This window comes from Hyperolius riggenbachi, chromosome 6 (genome assembly GCF_040937935.1).
Source record: "Hyperolius riggenbachi isolate aHypRig1 chromosome 6, aHypRig1.pri, whole genome shotgun sequence".
In the NCBI taxonomy this organism is placed as follows: Eukaryota; Metazoa; Chordata; class Amphibia; order Anura; family Hyperoliidae; genus Hyperolius; species Hyperolius riggenbachi.
Genome location: NC_090651.1, coordinates 376,665,473 through 376,687,905, shown reverse-complemented (window position 1 = coordinate 376,687,905; position 22,433 = coordinate 376,665,473). Strand labels below are relative to the sequence as shown.

At 44.8% G+C, this 22,433-nt stretch overlaps 1 protein-coding gene across 1 annotated transcript in view; it reads right to left on the bottom strand.

Moving 5' to 3' along the window:
* LOC137522290 (uncharacterized) overlaps nt 1–19,475 on the bottom strand; it is a gene marked incomplete at its 3' end in the record, with an annotated part of 138,123 nt that extends 118,648 nt beyond the window's left edge. Inside the window, exons 1-5 of the mRNA XM_068242320.1 lie at nt 19,354–19,475; nt 19,133–19,216; nt 7,524–7,648; nt 3,600–3,881; nt 1,519–1,644 (exon numbers count right to left, since the gene is read on the bottom strand). Coding sequence (XP_068098421.1) covers nt 1,519–1,644; nt 3,600–3,881; nt 7,524–7,648; nt 19,133–19,216; nt 19,354–19,462 — 726 coding nt within the window. The remainder of the gene's footprint in view (nt 1–1,518; nt 1,645–3,599; nt 3,882–7,523; nt 7,649–19,132; nt 19,217–19,353) is intronic.
* Nucleotides 19,476–22,433: the final 2,958 nt, after the last annotated feature.

Below are 22,433 nucleotides of genomic sequence, written 5' to 3'. Positions count from 1 at the left end.
TTTAGGGTTAGGCACCACTAAGGGGGTGGATAGGGTTAGGCACCACCAAGGGGGTGGTTAGGGTTAGGCACCACCAAGGGGGTGGTTAGGGTTAGGCACCACCAAGGGGGTGGTTAGGGTTAGGTACCACCAAGGGGGTGTTTAGGGTTAGGCACCATCAGGGGGGTGGTTAGGGTTAGGCATCACGAAGGGGGTGGTTAGGGTTAGGCACCACCAAGGGGGTGTTTAGGGTTAGGCACCATCAGGGGTGTGGTTAGGGTTAGGCACCACCAGGGGGGTTTAGGGGTTAGGGATAGGTACAGGGAGGGTTCTGTGAGAGAGTAGGGTTAGGTATAGTTACAGTATAATATAAACCACCGGGGGAGGGGTTAGGGTTAGGCACCACCAGGGCGGTGGTTAGGGTTAGGCACCACCAGGGGGGTGGTTAGGGTTAGGCACCACCAGGGCGGTGGTTAGGGTTAGGCACCACCAGGGCGGTGGTTAGAGTTAGGCACCACCAGGGGATTGGTTAGGGTTAGGCACCACCAGGGCGGTGGTTAGGGTTAGGCACCACCAGGGGATTGGTTAGGGTTAGGCACCACCAGGGCGGTGGTTAGGGTTAGGCACCACCAGGGCGGTGGTTAGGGTTAGGCACCACCAGGGGGGTGGTTAGGGTTAGTCACCACCAGAGGGGTCTAAGGGATAGGTATAGGGAGGGTTCTGTGTGAGCGTAGGATTAGGTTTAGTTTTTGTACAATTTTAGTAATACTTACTAATGTTTTACAACAATTTATTACGAACGTAGTTACATTTATATCATCGTTATAAACAATATTTTCAAATTTTATTATAAGAAGAAACAATAAATGAAGGTTATTCACAATAATATACAATTATAACCATATAACATATATTATCGTTTTTTAACAAACTTAATTATCACTTTCACTTTTGAAACAGGGAAGATTAAAGATTTTAAAGATTTTAAAGATTAAAGATTTCACAATTGGCAATTTGAACACATTATTCAATGATTTCTAAATTTGTAAAACATTATTTGTAAACGAAATACAACACAATTTTTTTATAAACGGTATTAACGCTTATCGTTTACACCCCGCGCCATTTTTTCCCGACACCCTTTTTGTACGTACGCCTTTTTTTACTTTCCCCAGTGTATGTATCTCCCAGCATCACATCTGTATTGTTGCCCTAATAAAAGAAGATGTGATTATCAAGATACAGACCTGTGGAATGGTTCTGCTATCTGCCTGAAGTGATCATATCGGTGAATCTCCGCTGTCCATGAGGTGTCATAACGAACCCCGGTTAGGAGGTTACCAAATTGAGAACTGAAGTCAGAATACATTTGTCACGAGGCATACAAGTGAGAAGATGTTTTCATTTAAACCTCAATTTCAAATTCACTTGAGAAGACCAAGTTGATGCAACATGTCAGCTCCCTCAAACCGGTTGAGAAACAAAAGAGCTGGTTTGAATCTATTGCTGACTCATAAGTGTCAATAACAATTCCCTCACCAGTGTTAGAGGTCCATCATAACTTGAACCATCTTCTCGCATGCTTGGCCACTGAAGATCTGCATAGTTGTAGAAGAGGAAGGTCTGGTTGCCATCAGTAGTGACGACAGCTTGAAATGTGTCCACCTGTGAAAACATGATCATTTATAAGTGAAAGAAGAATGAAGTAATTGGTCTTGAATGTACATGGTTACTTTATGTAACCATACTATGAATCTAGGAATACATCACATCACCCAATTCTTTTATAATAATATATACTTTTTTCCCCATAACAAATCCACGAACGTGTAAATCCACTGACCTAGAGAGGAATAGAATTTTAGCCTATAAGCTACATACACACTAAGGATTACTGCCACCTGGCAGAGATTGGGACTGGATCCCTTAGGTGACAGTTTAGGGCTCAATGCTGTACAGACTGCAGGCGTGTCTATTGCTATAAAGGGGGATGGAGGGACAATGAGCGGCATACCATGGGCTTGTTTGGAGTGAGGAGAACAATGCCTGTGTCATTCAGGCATCAGGGATCTTTAAAAATTAGAAGTAGCCATAGATCTGTCAACTTGTTGGCGGTCAACCATCTGATTTAATGAAAATAGGTGCCATAATATGTTATGATGTTGCGATGATCAACAAATGAGACAGAACCCTCAGCTGCTGCCCCCGCCCAAAAGGTGCAAGAGTTTTTGAAGTCCTGTTTTAACGCACTTTAAAGCCACCAGAGTGCAAAAAAATACTCCAAATATGTTTGATGTTACTTACACGTGAATCTCGAAAACATTTGAGTATCGTGCAACAGTCGTTTTTTTTAGTAATCCAACTTAAAGGTGAAACTAATACATGAAATAGGGCCCCTTTGCAGGTGTTTTGGGTGAATTAACTGATTAGAGTCTGACACTTTGAGCTGAGAATACTGAACATTTTCACAATATTCTAACAGGCTGAGATTTTGATTTTGGGCTTCTCATAAGCTGTGAGCCATAATTATCAACATTATAACAAATAAAGGCCTGAAAAATCACGCTGTGCAGGTAATGAGTCTGTTTCATAGAATAGTTTCACCTTTTAAGGTAAATTATTGAAATAAATAGACTTTTGCATGATATTCTATTTTTTTTGCGTTTCCCCTGTACTGTTTCATCTAAAAAAATATCTTTTCTAATAGTTAAGGTAAAAAATAACATGTTTTGTGAATTAACTTTATCGGTAGCATGATTCAATAGAAGTATCAAAAACACAAAGGAGCGTCCAGCAGTCTAACTGCATATTATTTGCTTACAATCAGACAGAAATTCTTCGGGATAGATACAAGGTTGAAATCTGTACTCTGTGTCTCATTACTGACAGCCCAGGTATCTCCTCTACTGCATGAGTAATTTGTTGTACAAATCATGAGAGATAGTTTCCACACTTGTTTAAATAGAGTGATTGGCAGCAGCAAGGACACCCCCAACCTGACAGGTTATGCTACAAGCATAATGGAGAGGTTCAATTGTACTCAGAATTAAGATACACAATTTGAAATAACATGTGGCATTTTCCCTAGGGCCTTTATAGAGCTCAGCTGATGGGTTTGCTCATTTTTTAACCAGGCCCGGTTTTACCTCACAGGAGCCTATAGGCACAGATGTCCTGGCTCCCTATACTTCACCCTCCAAGGGCCAACAAACCACCACCAAATCAAACCACTATTGTGCTGGCTAGTGCCATTTAGTATTAGGTAGCCAGAGGTACCCTCAGTATTAGGAAGCTAGAGGTGCCCCCAGTTGAAGGTAGATCTCATCAGTGAAATGCTGAGAGTCAGGTGAGTGGCCTCTCATTTCCACTCCGCTCAGGACTCTGCATAGGTAAGGCAGGAGGGCAGGCACTTGGGGTGGGGAGGGAGGCGCCTTTACATCATCAGGTGCCTGTAGGCACATGCCTACATTGCCTTATAATAAATCTGGCCCTGGGTTCAACACATGTGACATTTATAAAGTATAATAGTATAACATTAAATAATAATTCCATCAAAGATTTAGTGATACTATCAATATTCAATGCAATGTTTGCTGAAGACGTGAAATTGGCCATTTTACCTTATTAGTATTAGATCCAAAATACGCCACTCTGTGCCACGTGGCCACAAACACCCACTGAGCTGTGAAATCCTCATCGTGGAAGTAAGTTCTGATATCGGAAGAGACTTGGTGCAGAAGATCTGGATCGGTGCTCTGACGATAATATATGTCCCCTGCTACCTGATTGTTTATATCTGCCCAGAACACGGCCAAAAATGGGTTCCCCAAAGCGACAGGAAGTTGTTGTGGTGTAAATTGTGAAATGGAAGATCGGAAGGACAATAAGCCATTATTATTCACCTGTTCAAGAGAAAAGGATATGAGCACGTTATTATTATTGTTTGTTGTACAGAATACCGCTGCAAGTCTGTTAACTAGCCAACCCTGCCATTGCCACATAACGCCAACCGTTCACTCACTCCACTGGCTACTAATAACATTGAGAATTCTGCTTAAAGCGGATCTGAGATGAAAAACTAACTATAACAAGTAACTTGTCTATATATTTTATCTAAAGTTTAGATAGTTTACACAGCGTATCTAGCTGCAAACAGCTACAAAAGTTTATGATTATTTATTCATGTGATACAATGAGGGCAGCCATGTTCTGTTTGTCACATTGTCACAGGCTGAGGGCTGGAGATGCTATCAGCTTGCCTGTGTGTAAATTCAGTCCCCTCTCTTCCTCCCTCCTCCACTCTGCCTCTGAAATCAATGGCTAGTAACCTACTCCTCCTCCTGCCCAGACTGAGCTCCCATAAGCCCTTGCTACAGTGCCAAGGTACAAAAGGAGCTGTGGGCGTGGCTTGCTTCGTTTAAAGGGAATTAGAGTATTATAACAAAACAAAAAAAAGTATTTGGCTTGAGGAATGCCTTATAAACTATATGAAAGGAACACAATTATGCAATGAGTAAAAGTGTATCTCGGATCCACTTTAAGATTGGCTTATCGACATTCAAATCCTTTACACAATCTGGGTCCTGGATACCTGAAGGACTAATTGCAACTGCATCACGACCCCCTCCCCAATCTTAGATCAAAAGGATCTAATAACTTAGTCACCCCCAGAGTCCACCTCAAAACCTTTGGCGCTCCCTGCCACACACAATCAGGACATCTCCATCCCTAAAAGGCATTCCATTCCACACAGTTTTTCTGCAGTTTGACAGAGCAACTGCCATTCACTAAGTGCTTTTAAAAATAAATAACTCCCGGAGAATCCCCCACGAAGAGATGGACTAGGCCAAAACTTGTTGCTTCTGTCAGATTTCTACTGCCTACTGTAAGTGACAGCAACATAGGAGAAAAGTAATTTATGGCTCATTTTACTCTGGGAAAAACGTACTTCTTATTTGTTTATATTTGCACATATTTTAAATTTTACAATGTTTCGCCATAGTGCCCCTTTAAACAGCCAAGAAACTGTGAGAGACAGCTTGAGATAAGGTTTTTACTGCAGGACAGTTCAAAGGACCATTAGCTATGATTTGTTTTACAGCTAAAAATACAGAGTGTAATTTCTAAGCTGCAAATAGGACAGCATGATGCAATGTTACAAATAAAGCTATATAACAGAAAATAAAAACATGAGACTCTTTCCTTTGCTACTAATGTTCTTTTAATTATCCACATTGCATTCATTACCTCTATTAGTTTAAATCTAATCCCAACTATAGTTTAATGTCCCTGTGATAATCTACAACCATCTTTGTGAGGACAACTAGTGAAAGTATTGGTACGCGGAATAATCACAATGTGTCATTTATCATTAATTATAACTAAACAACTGATGAAAGTAATAATAATAACACTATCGGATTTTATAAGAAATCTCCTCGGAGGTGAATTTATATATCCAGCTCTAGAAAGAGACCTTACAGTAGAAACAAAATGAAATAGCTGTTCTCTCAGTGCCTGGACAAAACTTGGGCATTTTAGCCTAACGATTATGGTCAATGGCCGTCCTTTTTTACTGGCACCTGCACATGTTCAACAGCATCCAGGCTGGGATTTACATCACAGGAGCCTACAGGCACAGATGTCCTGGGTCCTTAGACTTCACCATCCATAAACCTACAAAACACCACCCAACTCCACTGCAAGAGTGCTGGCTGTCCCAGATGTTACTTCTCCCATAGTTCCCTTGTCTGTTATAGTTACAGGTGTTCCTTAGCATTAGGTAGCCAGAAGTACCCTCAGTATTAAGTAGCTAGAAGTGCCCCCATGTATTAGGTAGCTAGATTTGCCGCCAACTGAAGGGAGATCTGGTTAGTGAAATGGCGAGAGCTGGGTGAACAACCTCGAGGTGGACAGTGATAAGCAAAAAAATGTCGCTATTCTTTTTGCATTAATGTTCATGAAAATAATGTTAAATTCATGAATAATTTGTGGATTTTTGCTCTTAAAGGATTTTCGCGCTTTTCACCATATTGCGAAAATACCATGTATTTTCATGAATATTCATGAATATTTTTTCGACATTAAAAATAGCATTGTGAAAATGACTTTGGGGAAATTTCACAAGCAACACTGGAGATGGCACATTGATGAGACATATTTTGCAGTTCTGTACAATTTAATTAGCAGAGATTGTTGTCTACAAATATGAGCTAAATCACAAACACACAACATAGAATAAAATATCTCGGCCTTACTAGGCTAAGGGGATGGTGTGCATAAGATACAGTAGGTTGAAGAGATACCAGAATCAGGGTTGATTGAAGTTAGCTGTTTGTTAATGGTTAATGTAGAAAATTGGTTAGATAGTTTTGAACAGGAAAGTTTGAGGGCATATTGTTAGGTGAGGTGAAGTCATTTAATGGTGATGTAGTAGATAGGCCACTTGCCTTGCAGCGCTAGGTCTCCAGCCAGGGCACTAACTGCACAGAGTGTGTATGTTTTCCCAATGTGTGCATGGGATTCCTCGGGCACTCTGGGTTCCTCCCACATCACAAAAACATACAGATAAATTGGCTTTCCCCTAAACTGGCCCTAGGTTATGGGGACATATGACTCTGGTAGAAATTAGATTGTTAGTTCCTCAGAGGGACAGTTAGTGACAAGACTATGTACTCTGTAAACATTAGGAGATTGCCGGCTGGAGATTGGAGAGGCTGCCTTCTCCTATGGAGGCCTTCACCTCAGTCACACACCCAGACCAGACAACAGGACCAGGGGAGTGGTGGGTCTGCTCCTCTCCTCAACCTGCACCTTCTGTGTCCTCATCCCACCTCCTTCCCTACATCAGCACTGCATAATATGTTGGCACTTTATAAATACAATAAATAAATTAACAAATGAGACACAAATCAGGAGTTGATGGGTAGACTAAAGTGTCATCAACATATAACAAGTGGTTATGAACGTCAAATCGGGAGTTTCATTGAACAAGGTAAAGAGAGAATAGAAGATGACCAAGGACAAGGCCTAGGGAACTCTGCAGAAAGAGGGTAAGACAGAATTGAACAACACTGAAAAGAAGGACTGTTCTGATATGTATCTGAAGATGTAACTACAAAAGTTGTTTAGATTATAACTCAAATGACAAACTGTACAAGATTTATTTGTAAGCTTGCAGAGAATTCTCGTACAGTTAGTCATTAAAGGTATCACTTAAACAACTTTTGTTGTTATGTCCTTGGATTCTCTCCATGACTTATACCGGACCACACACTATATATATATATATATCAATGAGAGGGAAATGTCTTAAAGTCAATGTAAAGGCTTCCCATCCTATCTTAATAGAAGGGCAGACTGTATGAACTTTGTGTCCACTCTGTACAGGCAGCAGGGAGTGGATAATGTGCAGCTTGAAGACTGGATCTAGTGCCTACCTCCTGGCGTGACAGTAGGAATATTTGAAGATGATGCATTTTAATGGTAAACTACAAATCCCTTCATGTTTATCTGGGTTGGACATTTTGAAGAAATCTACTCACATAAAGAGAGGAGTAGTTTCTGCCGAAGAGGTGTAGTGATGTCGAAAGAGGGATTAACGGTGTTCCGCCATCATCTGACGTTGGGCTGACGGCATCAATGAGAGGTCCATAAGGATAGAGAAGATCTGAAAAATAGATATATAATTACTGTCTTTTTGTTTAAAATAATTAATTATCACAAATAATATTCAGGGTTGGTAACTAAGAAGGACCATTCGTAAAAAGATGAAAGTCATCCTGAAATTATATGATAAGACTTATGCATAAAGTACTAAACTACTTAGAGCTTGGCGGGTATACCTTTTGCAAAATTGAAGTTATAATGGTTAATATTATTATTAGAATTATTTAGTATGTACATAGTGCCGACATATTCCGCTGCACTGTACAGAGTATTACCCTTTACAGTCCCTCAGAGGGGCTCACAATCTAATATCGTGTAGTGCATGTACCATAGTCTAGAGCCAGTTGTAGTGGGGAGCCAATAAACTTATCAGTATGTTTTTTGGAATGTGGGAAGAAACCAGAGTGCCGGTGGAAACCCACGTAGACACAGGGAGAACATATGACCTCCATGAAGATAGTGCAAGGCAAGGGAGCTATCCACTATGCCAATATCCCAGTGCTATAGCACCCAACTTCTCTGACTGCAGCGATGTATGGCTTATTGTCTCTGTGATACCTGATAAGAGGTTATATGTCAGTGTGACTGTGAGAAGCACATCTGGTAGTCGTGAAGGGGCAAGGGCCCATTTGCAATTAACTTTTTCTTCTGAGTTTTCTTCTAGAAGATACTTATTCAACTTCTTTTTATAATTGTGGCATAAAAGGGCATTTTATTGACAAGGTGTGAAAACATCACCTGGGTTCTAGAAGAAAACTGTGGATCAAGTAGTGAGGAGAATGTTTGGTGGGTCGTCACTCAACTCATGTCAGGGATGTCACAAAATGTTAATTAAAACCCTTGTTTGCCAAGTTCACATACATTATTTGGTCACGCCCATAAACTGCCCTTGCCTGTTGCAGAGGTGTTCTAATGGCAATGTTATACTGAATGTGTTTTTTTTTTAACAAAAAAAAGTGGACAGTACCTGTCCTTGATTGTGCTAATGCAAAATTGGCTTTATTGATTATTTATATTTCTTGGCCAAAAGCAGAAATAAAAAACATGTTTGAAATTTCCATATTTGGATATTGTCCATGCGATCGCATTTATGTAGGAAAGACATATAGGGCTCTAAATGTCCGTATAAGAGAACATGTGGCAAATATAAGAAACCCAAATGTGGATAGGAAAAACTTCAATCCCATGGTTATGCATTTCCAAACAGAACATGACTCAAATCCAAGGGGCTTGCAAGTTATGGGCATATATAAACTAAACATTAGCCCCAGGCGTGGCAATTTTGATCGTGAATTTAGAGAAAAGGAATCGGAATTGATCTATAAATGTGGGAGTTTAATGTCGTTTGGACTAAACAAGAATTTGAATGTGAAGGCGTTTCTGTAATATGGAACCCACTGCTAATCAAAATGCTTAAAGTGGACCCAAATTAAAAATACAAGATTTCAGAAATACAATCTATTTTCTAAATTATAATAATAAATAGCAGCCTTTTTTTTCAACTGCATGATGACAAATATAAAATATTTTTTTTTGAGTAACCCCTCCCGTCCTTTCAAATTGCCGGGAAAAAATCCGGCAAACTGGTGTCCGGCAATGGAGGAATTGCTAATGGCTGCCCCCAGTATAACCCTAGTTATGAAAAGAGAAGGGTGAAAAGCATGCACTGAAATGCTCATAGGTATGAAGGAGTATTTATTTATCTTTGTATGTGTCAGAGTGGTGCAACTAAATATTTTGAATTAAAAAAAATGTTTGGTTTGGGTCCAATTTAAAGTGACCCTTAAGACAAAAAAAAATGAGTTTTACTCACCTGGGGCTTCCAATAGCCCCCTGCAGCTGTTCGGTGCCCTCTCCGTGTCCCTCCGATCCTTCTGTCCCCGCCGCTGGCCACTTCCGGTTTCGCCGTCAGCCGCCGATAGGCTGGGGATGAGAGTTAGTCCTCTCATTCCCAGCCACAAAAGCTCCCTCTATGCTGCTATAGCAGCATAGAGGACTGCTATAGCAGCATAGAGGGCACTATTGTGGCTGGGAACGTGAAGAATCACTCGCATTCCCAGCCTGTCGGCGGGTGATGGTGAAACCGTAAGTGGCCGCCGGCGGTAACAGGAGGATCGGAGGGACACGGCGATGGCACCGGACAGCTGCAGGGGGCTATTGGAAGCCCCAGGTGAGTAAAACTCATTTTTGGGGGGGGCTTAAGAGTCACTTTAATGGTTAACTGACTGCTTCCCATAGAGTGAACATATGTTTCCATGGCAACTGTGTTTTTAAATTTTTCCGCTATATGTTAATGCCTTATTGGGTATAAAAGTATGTGCCCTTTAGCCTGACGCTGCACGTCTGAAGAAATCCTAAGTGGATGAAACACGTCATGTGTTCCGTGATGTCCTCTGTTCAGTAGGCATGGTGTATGTCCCCCGTGCCTCCGCAACCTTCCTCCTAGCGGCGGCTGCACTGAGTTCCACAGTATGATAACGGGGCAGTCCGCATCCTACCGTGAAGGGATTACCAAGTCACTGCACCACATCAGCTTTAGCTGAGACGTGAGAAATCGCACAGAAGTACACATTTCTACCAGTGGTACACGTAAGTGGGCTAGCCAACAGCCAAACAAACTTTCTAAGCTTGCAGCATAGCTGGTTGAGGCTTGACATTAGATGCATATGTCAGTAATGGTTGCGTATATAGTCAATATAGAGGCGTGCATGTCATTGCACACAGGGGCGATGCCGAAGACTTGCACGCTGTAATCTGGTTTTGGATGTCTCTTTATTGCAGATCAAATCTGGGCCAGAAGAAAGTATATACACATGCATGTTTGGATCCCTGTATCATAGGAAGTGCACTCCTATATTTGGACACGTGTATTTAGTCCGGATGTTTCTGCTTGGTTTTAAGGGGGGAGGGGGGGTTTATTGTGAGTCAGTTTGTCTATATTGCAGTTCATTGTACTCAATGTCAGCTCTGAGCTCCCTTGCTTGCTGTATATGATTTATCTACCTTTAAAGGGACACTGTAGGAGGGTCAGGGGAAAAAGTTGAAGTTACCCAGGGCTTCTAATGGTCCCCCGCAGACATCCTGTGCCTGAGCAGCCACTCACCGATGCACCGGCCCCGCCTCCAGTTCACTTCTGGAATTTCAGACTTTAAAGTCTGAAAACCACTGCGCCTGCGTTGCCAGGTCCTCACTTCCACTGATGTACCTAGGAGCGTACTGTGCAGGCCCAGTATCGTCTGTGCCTTGCCCTCCTGGTGACATCAGTGGAAGCGAGGACACGGCAACGCAGGCGCAGTGGTTTTCCGACTTTAAAGTCTGTAATTCCAGAAGTGAACCGGAGGCGGGGCTGGAGCATCAGTGAGTGGCTGCGCAGGCACAGGATGTCTTCGGGGGACCATTAGGAGCCCCGGGTAACTTCAACTCATTTTCCTCCGACCCCCCTACAGTATCCCTTTAAGGAGAGACGAGCACTATATATATGTAACGATCGGTGTAACACAGAGAGGGTCTGATTACCGGTGATCTGCAGTATCACCGAGAATGCAGAATATACCCGATTATAGATGATCTGCAGTATCACCGATAATCAGATATATCTACTAACCTCTGGACACCTGAGTAGTAAGAGTGTTTGGTGTAACAATATACTTCAAGAACGGCACCTCAGGAGGAGGTGCAGGAGCAGTAAGGAGTACTGCCCAGAAGTAAGTTCCTTCCTATGGCCTAGACTCTCCCGGGGGAGGAGCTAGGCTAAGAGTAGGAAGGACAGAGCATGAGTGACACCAATGAGGGGGTGTCACTAACAGATCTGGGAACTGCCTCTAACAGTAAGGCCAGTTCTCGAGGTCGGACAATCCAGGTCGTTAATACACAGACAGATAAGGTACTGATTCAGGAGACAGGTTCGTAATCCAATAGACAGGCAGGGTTTGGCAATGGGAATCAGAGGTAGCGAGGTACAGAGTGAGAAGGCAAATACAGAGTTCAGGTACTAGCAGAGTTTGGCAACAGGGTATCAGAAAATATCAAGGTACAGAATCAGAATTCAGGAGGATAGTCAGGCAGGCAAAAGGTCATAACAAATAATACAGTTCAAATTCCTAACGCTAAGGTGTGAGGTCCGTGATCGTCAACACCTTTGGAAACTATGCTAGAACACAAATACGAACAAGGCCTGAGTACTACCACGTTGTGATCGCAACGCCAGACAACCAGAGAATGAACAGCACCCAGTATATATACACCAGTGCTCTCCAGCACCTCCCCTAAGTGCTGGACAAATAAAAAGAAGCAGAGTTGTCAGCTGACCGGCTTGGTCAGCTGTTCCTTTTCTGGCTGCCATATAAGCTCTGCCTCTCCGCGCGCACGCGTGTCATTCTGAATCTAGGTGGACTACTGGTCCCAGCCACACCTGTTGAGTCTTGCAATGTCCCTGCAGAGCCATACGCGGGGTTGGCCGCACTGCTACCCGCATAGGCGGCGGCGGTCTCCCCGCGCTGGGACAAATTGTCAGTGCCAGGTCCATGCGTGCTAACCGCCGCGTCAGACGCGGCGGTTTTTCTGCGTTCCGCCATGCCATCCGCGGAAACAGCCGCCTTGCTCTGAGTAGAAGCAGCGGCTTTTCCGCGTTTCTTTACAGTAACCCCCCCCCCCGAGGAGTGGAGCTCCTTTCAGGCTTCTCAGGGTGTAGGGCGTGGAACTCCCTTCTCAAATTATCAGCATGCATGCGACCCTCAGGTACCCATGTTCTTTCCTCAATACCATACCCCTTCCAGTGCACCAGATACTGTACCGAGTTCTGTACTACTCGTGAATCTAAAATCTTTTCTACCTCGTACTCAGGTTGGTCATCTACCATCACAGGAGGAGGAGGAGTGGGACCCACATGGACTGCTGGCTTGAGTAGGGACACATGAAAGGATCTCCACGCATGCTGACCGGAAGATCAATGGCATAAGTGACATTGTTGATTCTTTTAGCTACCGGAAATGGACCTACAAACCTGGGGCCCAACTTGTCTGAAGGCTGCTTCAGGGTCAAGTGACGTGTGGACACCCAAACCAAATCTCCTGGTTGGAACCTCCACTCTAAGGAACGTCTCTTGTCAGCTTGACCCTTTTGACTCTGAAACGCCTTTTCCAAATTGTTTCTCACGGTCCACCAAATGTCCTTAAAAGACTTTTGCCAGGCCTCCAGAGCTGGAAACAGAGTGGAGGCCACTGGCAATAGGGAGAACTTGGGCAATCTCCCATTCACTACCTGAAACGGAGAGAATACAGAGGAAGAACTCTTTAAATTATTTTGTGCAAATTCTGCGAAGGGCAGAAATTTGACCCAGTCATTCTGTGCCTCGGCAACGTAACACCTCAGAAATTGCTCCAATGACTGATTAACTCTTTCAGTCTGACCATTGGTCTGTGGGTGGTAGCCTGACGAAAATGACAGCTTCATGCCCATTTGGTCACAAAATGCCCTCCAAAATCACAAACACTATGTTTTCTGGAATGCCATGCAGCCGGAAAACGTGGATGATGAACAAGTCGGTAAATTCCTGGGCCGAGGGGAATCCTTTCAAGGGCACAAAATGGGCCATTTTGCTGAAGCGGTCGACTACCACCCAAATGACCGACATGCCCTGAGACCTGGGAAGCTCACCCACAAAATCCATGGACAAGTGGGTCCACGGCTCACTCGGGGTGGGCAAAGGCTGCAACGTACCTACAGGTGCCAGCCGGGAGGGCTTACTTTTTGCACAAACCACACACTCCCTAACGAACTCTTTGCAGTCCGCTGCCAGAGAAGGCCACCACGCACACCTGGCCACGAGATCTTGTGTTCTAGATGCCCCAGGGTGTCCCGCATTCTTGTGCGACTGGAACATCTCCAAGACCTGGAGACGAAATGGTAGCGGAATAAACATAACCCCATCCGGCTTCCCTTCCGGGATGTCCTGCTGGAAGGGACACAAAGTCTCCTTCCAGTCTTCCCAAGTTTCAGTTGTAGCTAGCACCAATCTTTGTGGGACAATGGTGTCAGGAACAGAGGGCTGTGCTGTCTCTGGTTCAAAGCACCTGGAGAGGGCATCTGCCTTGGTATTCTTGCTACCCGGAGTGTACGTAATAATAAATCTGAATCTTGAGAAAAACAGGGACCATCGAGCCTGACGAGGGCTCAACCTTTTAGCCCCCTCGATGTATTCCAGATTTTGGGATCAGTGTAAACCGTGATCGTATGTTCTGCTCCTTCTAACCAATGACGCCACTCTTTAAAGGCCAGTTTAATGGCTAAGAGCTCCCTGTTGCCTATATCATAGTTTCTCTCTGCTGGGGAGAACCTACGAGAAAAATAGGCGCACGGATGCAATCTACCCTGCAAGCCTGACCGCTGAGACAGCACAGCCCCCACTCCGACTTACGAGGCGTCCACCTCAACAACAAAAGGAAAGCAAGTATCCACGTGTCTTAGGATGGGGGCCGAGCAGAACAATTCCTTCAAGGTAGAAAACGCCTGAAAAGCCTCAGGGTACCAGTGAGTGGTATCCGCCCCTTTCTTTGTGAGACTGGTGAGGGGCGAAAGGACTGTGGAGTACCCCCTTATGAACCTTCTATAGTAATTTGCAAAGCCTAAAAACTGCTGAAGAGACTTCAACCCAACCGGCTGAGGCCATTCTAGAACAGCGGAGACCTTGGCAGGGTCCATAGACAAGCCCGAGGTGGAAATTATGTACCCTAAGAAAGCGACAGATGTTACCTCGAATATACACTTTTCCAATTTAGCGTAGAGCAAGTTCTGTCTCAGTTTGTCTAACACAAATCTAACATGGATCCTATGCTCAGAGAGGTTGTTGGAAAAAATAAGTATATCGTCAAGATAAACTAAAACGAATCTCCCCAACACCTCTCTGAAGACCTCATTGATGAGTTCTTGGAAAACGGCCGGGGCATTACACAACCCGAAGGGCATCACTAGGTACTCGTAATGCCCGTCGGGTGTGTTAAAGGCCGTCTTCCACTCATCGCCCTCTCTAATTCGTACTAGGTTGTATGCCCCTCGTAAATCTAACTTCGAAAAAATCTTAGCGTCGGTGACCTGCGTGAATACATCGTCTATTAAGGGTAACGGATAGCGATTCTTCACTGTGATTTTATTCAGGCCCCGGTAATCAATGCACGGCCGCAGGCCCCCGTCTTTTTTCTTTACGAAAAAGAAGCCAGCCCCGGCCGGCGATCGGGATGGGCGGATAAAGCCCTTAGCCAAATTTTCACGGATATACTCCTACTTGGCCAATTTTTCAGGCCCAGACAAGTTGTACAGATGGCCCTGAGGAGGCATACAACCAGACCGGAGATCGTTGGGGCAATCGAAAGGGCGATGTGGAGGTAACTTATCAGCAGCCTTGGGACAAAACACATCTGAATAGTCTGAATACTGCTCGGGTACCCCTTCCACATGCATCCTGGTTTGGCCCAAAGTCACCCTCCCTAAGCAGTGTTGAACACAGTGATCTGACCAACTCGTTAGCTGACCGGTGGCCCAATTGATCTGTGGGGAGTGAAGGTGCAACCAGGGCATCCCTAAGATGATAGTGGAGGATGTCATGTGTAATACAAAAAACTGCAGTTTCTCTGTATGTAGTACCCCTATAGTGATTCCCACCTCCGGTGTCCGAGACAGCGGATGATCTTTCTGCAAAGGGGAATCATCTACTGCCGTAACCTGAATGGGTGGTTTTACCGGGGCGATCGGAATACCCAATTTCTTAGTAAATTCAAAATCCATAAAATTAGCCTCAGAGCCTGAATCAATAAAGGCTTCAGTGATCTCGGTTTTATCCTCCCATGTAACTGTACAAGGGAGGAGTAACCGTTTATCCTCTTGGGGTAAGAGACGTACGCCTAGGGTGTTACCCCCTACAACTCCTAGGCGGTAGCATTTCCCGGCTTATTAGGACAATTCTGTACTCTATGTCCCCCTTCAGCGCAGTACAGACACAGTTGTTCAGTCATCCTCCGTCTTCGCTCCACCTGGGACAGCCTAGACCGACCAATCTGCATTGGCTCGGGTGGAGGCAAGACGGGAGGAGACGAGACAGCAGGAGGAGGGGTCCCTGGGGTTGCTGCGTAAGAGACTACTCTAACACGGTGACTACCCCTGGTCTGTTTTTGATAGCGCAGCCTGCGGTTGATTCGAATGGCCGCTGAGATGGCCTCATCGACTGTCTGTTCTGGGCTCAGGCTGACTTAGCATAAGATCAGAGACCTCATCGGACAGCCCTGACAAGAAACAATCTAATAAGGCATAAGTGTCCCATCTAGCTGTAACTGACCACCTCCTAAATTCTGCTGCATAATCTTCGACCGGACCTTTGCCTTGATGCAAGAGCTTGAGCTTCCGCTCAGAAGTCGAGGCAAGGACCGGATTATCGTAAATTACAGCCATGGCTTTAAAGAATTCCTCTACAGAGGTAAGGGCTAAATCTCCGGTGGGCAAACTGTATGCCCATGTCTGGGAGTCACCAGATAACAAGGTTTTAATAAATGTGACCTTTTGGGCCTCGGTTCCTGAAGATCGGGGTCTCAACTCGAAATAGGATAACACTCTACTCCTAAAATTACGAAAGTCAGATCTGTGGCCAGAAAATCTTTCGGGTACGGGCATACGTATGTCAACGCTAGGAGGGGATCGCACCTCATCCACTGACGTCTGGAGGGTTTGTACAGACCCTGATAGGGCATCAATTAACGCTTGGTGAGTACCCAGCACTTGGTTGATGTTATCCACCAAGGTGGCAAATGCGCTCAGACGGTCAGTGCGTGCGTCCATATTGTTTTGGTCTGGCGTTCTGTAACGATCGGTGTAACACAGAGAGGGTCTGATTACCGGTGATCTGCAGTATCACCGAGAATGCAGAATATACCCGATTATAGATGATCTGCAGTATCACCGATAATCAGATATATCTACTAACCTCTGGACACCTGAGTAGTAAGAGTGTTTGGTGTAACAATATACTTCAAGAACGGCACCTCAGCAGGAGGAGGTGCAGGAGCAGTAAGGAGTACTGCCCAGAAGTAAGTTCCTTCCTATGGCCTAGACTCTCCCGGGGGAGGAGCTAGGCTAAGAGTAGGAAGGACAGAGCGTGAGTGACACCAATGAGGGGGTGTCACTAACAGATCTGGGAACTGCCTCTAACAGTAAGGCCAGTTCTCGAGGTCGCACAATCCAGGTCGTTAACACACAGACAGATAAGGTACTGATTCAGGAGACAGATTCGTAAACCAATAGACAGGCAGGATTCGGCAACGGGTATCAGAGGTAGCGAGGTACAGAGTCAGAAGGCAAATACAGAGTTCAGGTACTAGCAGAGTTTGGCAACAGGGTATCAGAAAATAGCAAGGTACAGAATCAGAATTCAGGAGGATAGGCAGGCAGGCAAAAGGTCATAAAAAATAATACAGTTCAAATTCCTAACGCTAAGGTGTGAGGTCCGTGATCGTCAACACCTTTGGAAACTATGCTAGAACACAGATACGAACAAGGCCTGAGTACTACCACGTTGTGATCGCAACGCCAGACAACCATAAAATGACCAGCACCCAGTATATATACACCAGTGCTCTCCAGCACCTCCCCTAAGTGCTGGACCAATGAAAAGAAGCAGAGTTGTCAGCTGACCGGCTTGGTCAGCTGACCCTTTTCTGGCTGCGATATAAGCTCTGCTTCTCCGCGCGCGCGCGTGTCATTCTGAATCTAGGTGGACTACTGGTCCCAGCCACACCTGTCGAGTCTTGCAATGTCCCTGCAGAGCCATGCGCGGGATTGGCCGCAGCGCTACCCGCATAGGCGGCGGCGGTCTCCCCGCGCTAGGACAAATTGTCAGTGCCAGGTCCATGCGTGCTAACCGCCGCGTCAGACGCGGCGGTTTTTCCGCGTTCCGCCATGCCATCCGCGGAAACAGCCGCCTTGCTCTGAGTAGAAGCGGCGGCTTTTCCGCGTTTCTTTACAATATAACCCCCAGGACCGTGGGGCCTGGGGGTTCTCTCCCAAAACTGTATTCAGGCCAAGTTTGGATCTTTACACCATGGCCCTATCAATGTTAGCATAGCACCTCTACCTATGCATAACAGGAAGCAAAATAATTGTTTCCTTGACCTACATACCTGGTATGACTCAGTGCATGGCAGCCAACCTTAAGGGTGCAACTATCCACCTTGGGTGAACCGGGGGACATGGGGTTGATGGTACCCCTAAGATCTGGGGACTACTATAGCCCCTTCCTGCACACAGCAGGTGATATGGTGCTGGGGTATGGTTCTCCGAAGTACAAATGGGGGACCACCCCCCAGACTATGAGGGACCTCTCCGTACCCCCATCTTTTCCTCTTCTCTCTTCTACTCCTTCGATGTTCTGTCAGTACCTCATAAATATTAACGTCATGGGGACGGAGGATGTCCCTGTAGCAATGAAGTGTGGGGCTTTCTCCCCCTAACTTTAAGCAAAAAACACCCTTTTAGTGTAATAATAATGTAGTCCCCCCTCTTTTGTTCATAAGGATATGTCAAGAAAAGGGTTAATATAACCCATAAGGTCTCTGGGATTCGCACAGCCTCTCCCGGTCTTTTTAATGGGGTTTTTCTAGTTGTGGGGGTCTCCAAATGGGGTGTTCTTATTAAGTAAATGTATAAATAAAAGAATTATTTTATATATTCCAGAGATAAAATAAGTGAGCGAAATGTAATATCCTCAGGTAAACGGTGTGGATATATGCTAGTTTGCACAGAGCACGGCGATTACGCCTCTGATTTAGGTACACTTTAATGTTTTATCTAGGTACTAATGTTCTTTGCAACACATAGATAATGTTGATTGCACTGATGAGTTTCATCACAGAGTCACAGATAATGCACACGTTAATGTAATGGACGTTTATGCCTCTTCCAGATTTATTACACAGCGTCACCTGATTTCCCACATTGATGTAGGTCCTTCGCCGCTGGACGGCGAAGCTCCGCCCCCTCACCCCTGACCTTTCCCCATTGTCACTCTGCACCAATGAGATGGCGCCGGAGGCGTGGCCTGAAAGTCCTATACAGGAAGCTCTCCGGCGCCGGCTCTTCACGGACACGCATGTAAGCAAACGCCCTAGCGGCGTGAAACGGCTGTAGTGCCTTCCGAATCTTCCCCTGGTCACCCCTCCCTCCTTCACCGCAACAACTTCCAGCATACAGGTTTGACGTTTCTTTCTGTACATGTCAATACTGTTTACTTTTGGCTGAGGAATGGAATAAATTTATGGAACTGTTCAAGAGATAGGTGCACGGTATCTTCCTTTTACATGTACAATATAAATACAGTTTATAGGCTGATATCCCGTTTGTTCATATTGTTTCATGTTGGACATTTAATACGAAATAAATACTTATACAACACTCATCCAAACAGTTATTTGGCAGAAAAGAAAAAAGAACAACTCAGTGAATGTACCTGAAGAGTATAATACAGGAGCTGGAGTAGATGTTCTGTAGATTGGGGCAATCGTAGTTTCCAAAAGAACATCTGTAGAATTATCTAAAATGAAAAACAAAACAGTGTTTGTAGAATTTCCTTTATTGGCCATCAATATATTTCCTGTAATAAACAAGCAATAAACACATTTGCAAATCACATGCTCTTTACTAAGGAGTGGGAAAACAGTGCACACTTACCGATATTTCCAGCGATATCTTCTGGATGTAACTGGTCCATTTTGAATGCCCAACGCCCAGGTACATTGACATTGCTTGTAGATGATATATTCCTTATAGATGGAGTCATAGAATCTGGAATTGTGTAGTATCCTGAATTCAAACCACTGTTAAGCCCAGCCTGTAGAATACAGGAAATAATGGAAAAACACTTTTACATCTACTGTAAACACTTGAGTAGAAGCCACATTTTTGGGGACATAAAATGATCCCAAAAGTGGGGGTCTTGACGGCTTATACTCGAGTCATAAGTCAGCAGTAAACACCCCCACCCCCCCAATGCCCCCTCCATTACATGTGGGCAGAAATAGTGAGAAATGTGCTGACGTGTCCCCCAAGTGCCACATTTTGTATATGTATTTAATCAAATGTTGAGGGTTTAATGAAATGTAGCTGTAACCCATCAGCAAGTGTTTTTTTTAAGGCAAACTGCATATAGTTCACCAGCTATCAAAAGCTACCAATGAATTAAATAACTTCTGTTCAATGAGTCATGTGGGTTCACTCACCAAGGCCACATTTTTTTGCCAATTGTGAAATGGTTTATCTGCTGTCAAAAGGCACCTATAAATGCTATGACTTTAACTCAGCCGGTAATGGGTATACTCACCAGGGCAGTACGTCCTTCCTGGATGGAACCATTTGCCACACTTGGCCACTGAATATCAGCATAATTGTAGAGGAGGAATGTCTGATTGCCATCGGTGCTCAGCACAGCCTGAAACGTGTTCACCTGTAAGCAGAGAGGAGGAGCATTTAGGATGGACAACTTGACTGTGCACTGAAGTTGGACAGACTTAAGCGTTGACAGAAAGTCATATTCAGGGGCGTAACTAGAAATCACTGGGCCCCCCTGTGAAAATGAGGATGGACCCCCCCATAGATGCCTAATTATCGTAATGGGGCAGCGTTTCACTATAAAATAATTGTAATGGGGCAGTGTTTCACCATAAAATAATCCTAATGCAGCAATGTTTTACCAGAAATTAATTGTAAATTGGGCAGCATTTCACCAGAAATTAATCGTAAAATGGGCAGCATTTCACCATAAAATAATCGTAGTGGGCAGCATTTCACCATAAAATAATCGTAAAGCGGGCAGCATTTCACCAGAAATTAATCATAAATTGGGCAGCATTTCCCTATAAAATAATTGTAAAGTGGGCAGCATTTCCCCATAAAATAATCGTAAAGTGGGCAGCATTTTACCAGTAAATAACCGTAATGTGGGCAGCAGTCATCAGACAATAATCGTAATGTGGGCAGCAGCCAACAGTCACCGGAAAATAATCATGAAGTGGGCAGCAGTCACCAGAAAATCACAATATGGGCAGCAGGCACCAGAAAATAATCGTAAAGTGGGCAGCAGTCACCAGAAAATCGCAATGTGGGCAGCAGTCACCAGAAAATCGCAATGTGGGCAGCAGTCACCAGAAAATCATAATGTGGGCAGCAGTCACCAGAAAATCGCAATGTGGGCAGCAGTCACCAGAAAATCGCAATGTGGGCAGCAGTCACCAGAAAATCGCAATGTGGGCAGCAGTCACCAGAAAATAATCGTAAAGTGGGCAGCAGTCACCAGAAAATCGCAATGTGGGCAGCAGTCACCTGAAAATAATCGTAAAGTGGGCAGCAGGCACCAGAAAATCACAATGTGGTCAGCAGTCACCAGAAAATCGCAATGTGGGCAGCAGTCAAAAGAAAATAATCGTAAAGTGGGCAGCAGTCACCAGAAAATCGCAATGTGGGCAGCAGTCACCAGAAAATAATCGTAAAGTGGGCAGCAGGCACCAGAAAATCAGAATGTGGGCAGCAGTCACCAGAAAATCGCAATGTGGGCAGTAGTCACCAGAAAATCGCAATGTGGGCAGCAGTAACCAGAAAATCATAATGTGGGCAGCAGTCACCTGAAAATAATCGTAAAGTGGACAGCAGTCACCAAAAATCGCAATGTGGGCAGCAGGCACCAGAAAATCGCAATGTGGCCAGAAGTCACCAGAAAATCGCAATGTGGGCAGCAGTCACCAGAAAAGCGTAAAGTGGGCAGCAGTCACCAGAAAATCGCAATGTGGGCAGCAGTCACCTGAAAATAATCGTAAAGTGGGCAGCAGGCACCAGAAAATCACAATGTGGTCAGCAGTCACCAGAAAATCGCAATGTGGGCAGCAGTCAAAAGAAAATAATCGTAAAGTGGGCAGCAGTCACCAGAAAATCGCAATGTGGGCAGCAGTCACCAGAAAATAATCGTAAAGTGGGCAGCAGGCACCAGAAAATCAGAATGTGGGCAGCAGTCACCAGAAAATCGCAATGTGGGCAGTAGTCACCAGAAAATCGCAATGTGGGCAGCAGTAACCAGAAAATCATAATGTGGGCAGCAGTCACCTGAAAATAATCGTAAAGTGGGCAGCAGTCACCAAAAATCGCAATGTGGGCAGCAGGCACCAGAAAATCGCAATGTGGGCAGCAGTCACCAGAAAAGCGTAATGTGGGCAGCAGTCACTAGAAAATCGCAATGTGGGCAGCAGGCACCAGAAAATCGTAATGTGGGCAGTGGTCATCAGAAAATCGCAATGGGGGCAGCATTCACCAGAAAATCGCAATGTGTGCAGCAGTCACCAGAAAATAATCGTAAAGTGGGCAGCAGTCACCAGAAAATCGCAATGTGGGCAGCAGTCACCAGAAAATCGCAATGTGGGCAGCAGTCACCAGAAAAGCGTAATGTGGGCAGCAGTCACTAGAAAATCGCAATGTGGGCAGCAGGCACCAGAAAATCGTAATGTGGGCAGTGGTCATCAGAAAATCGCAATGTGGGCAGCATTCACCTGAAAATCGCAATGTGTGCAGCAGTCACCAGAAAATAATCGTAAAGTTGGCAGCAGTCACCAGAAAATCGCAATGTGGGCAGCAGTCACCAGAAAATAATCGTAAAGTGGGCAGCAGGCACCATAAAATTACAATGTGGGCAGCAGTCACCAGAAAATCGCAATGTGGGCAGCAGTTACCAGAAAATCGTAATGTGGGCAGCAGGCACCAGAAAAAAA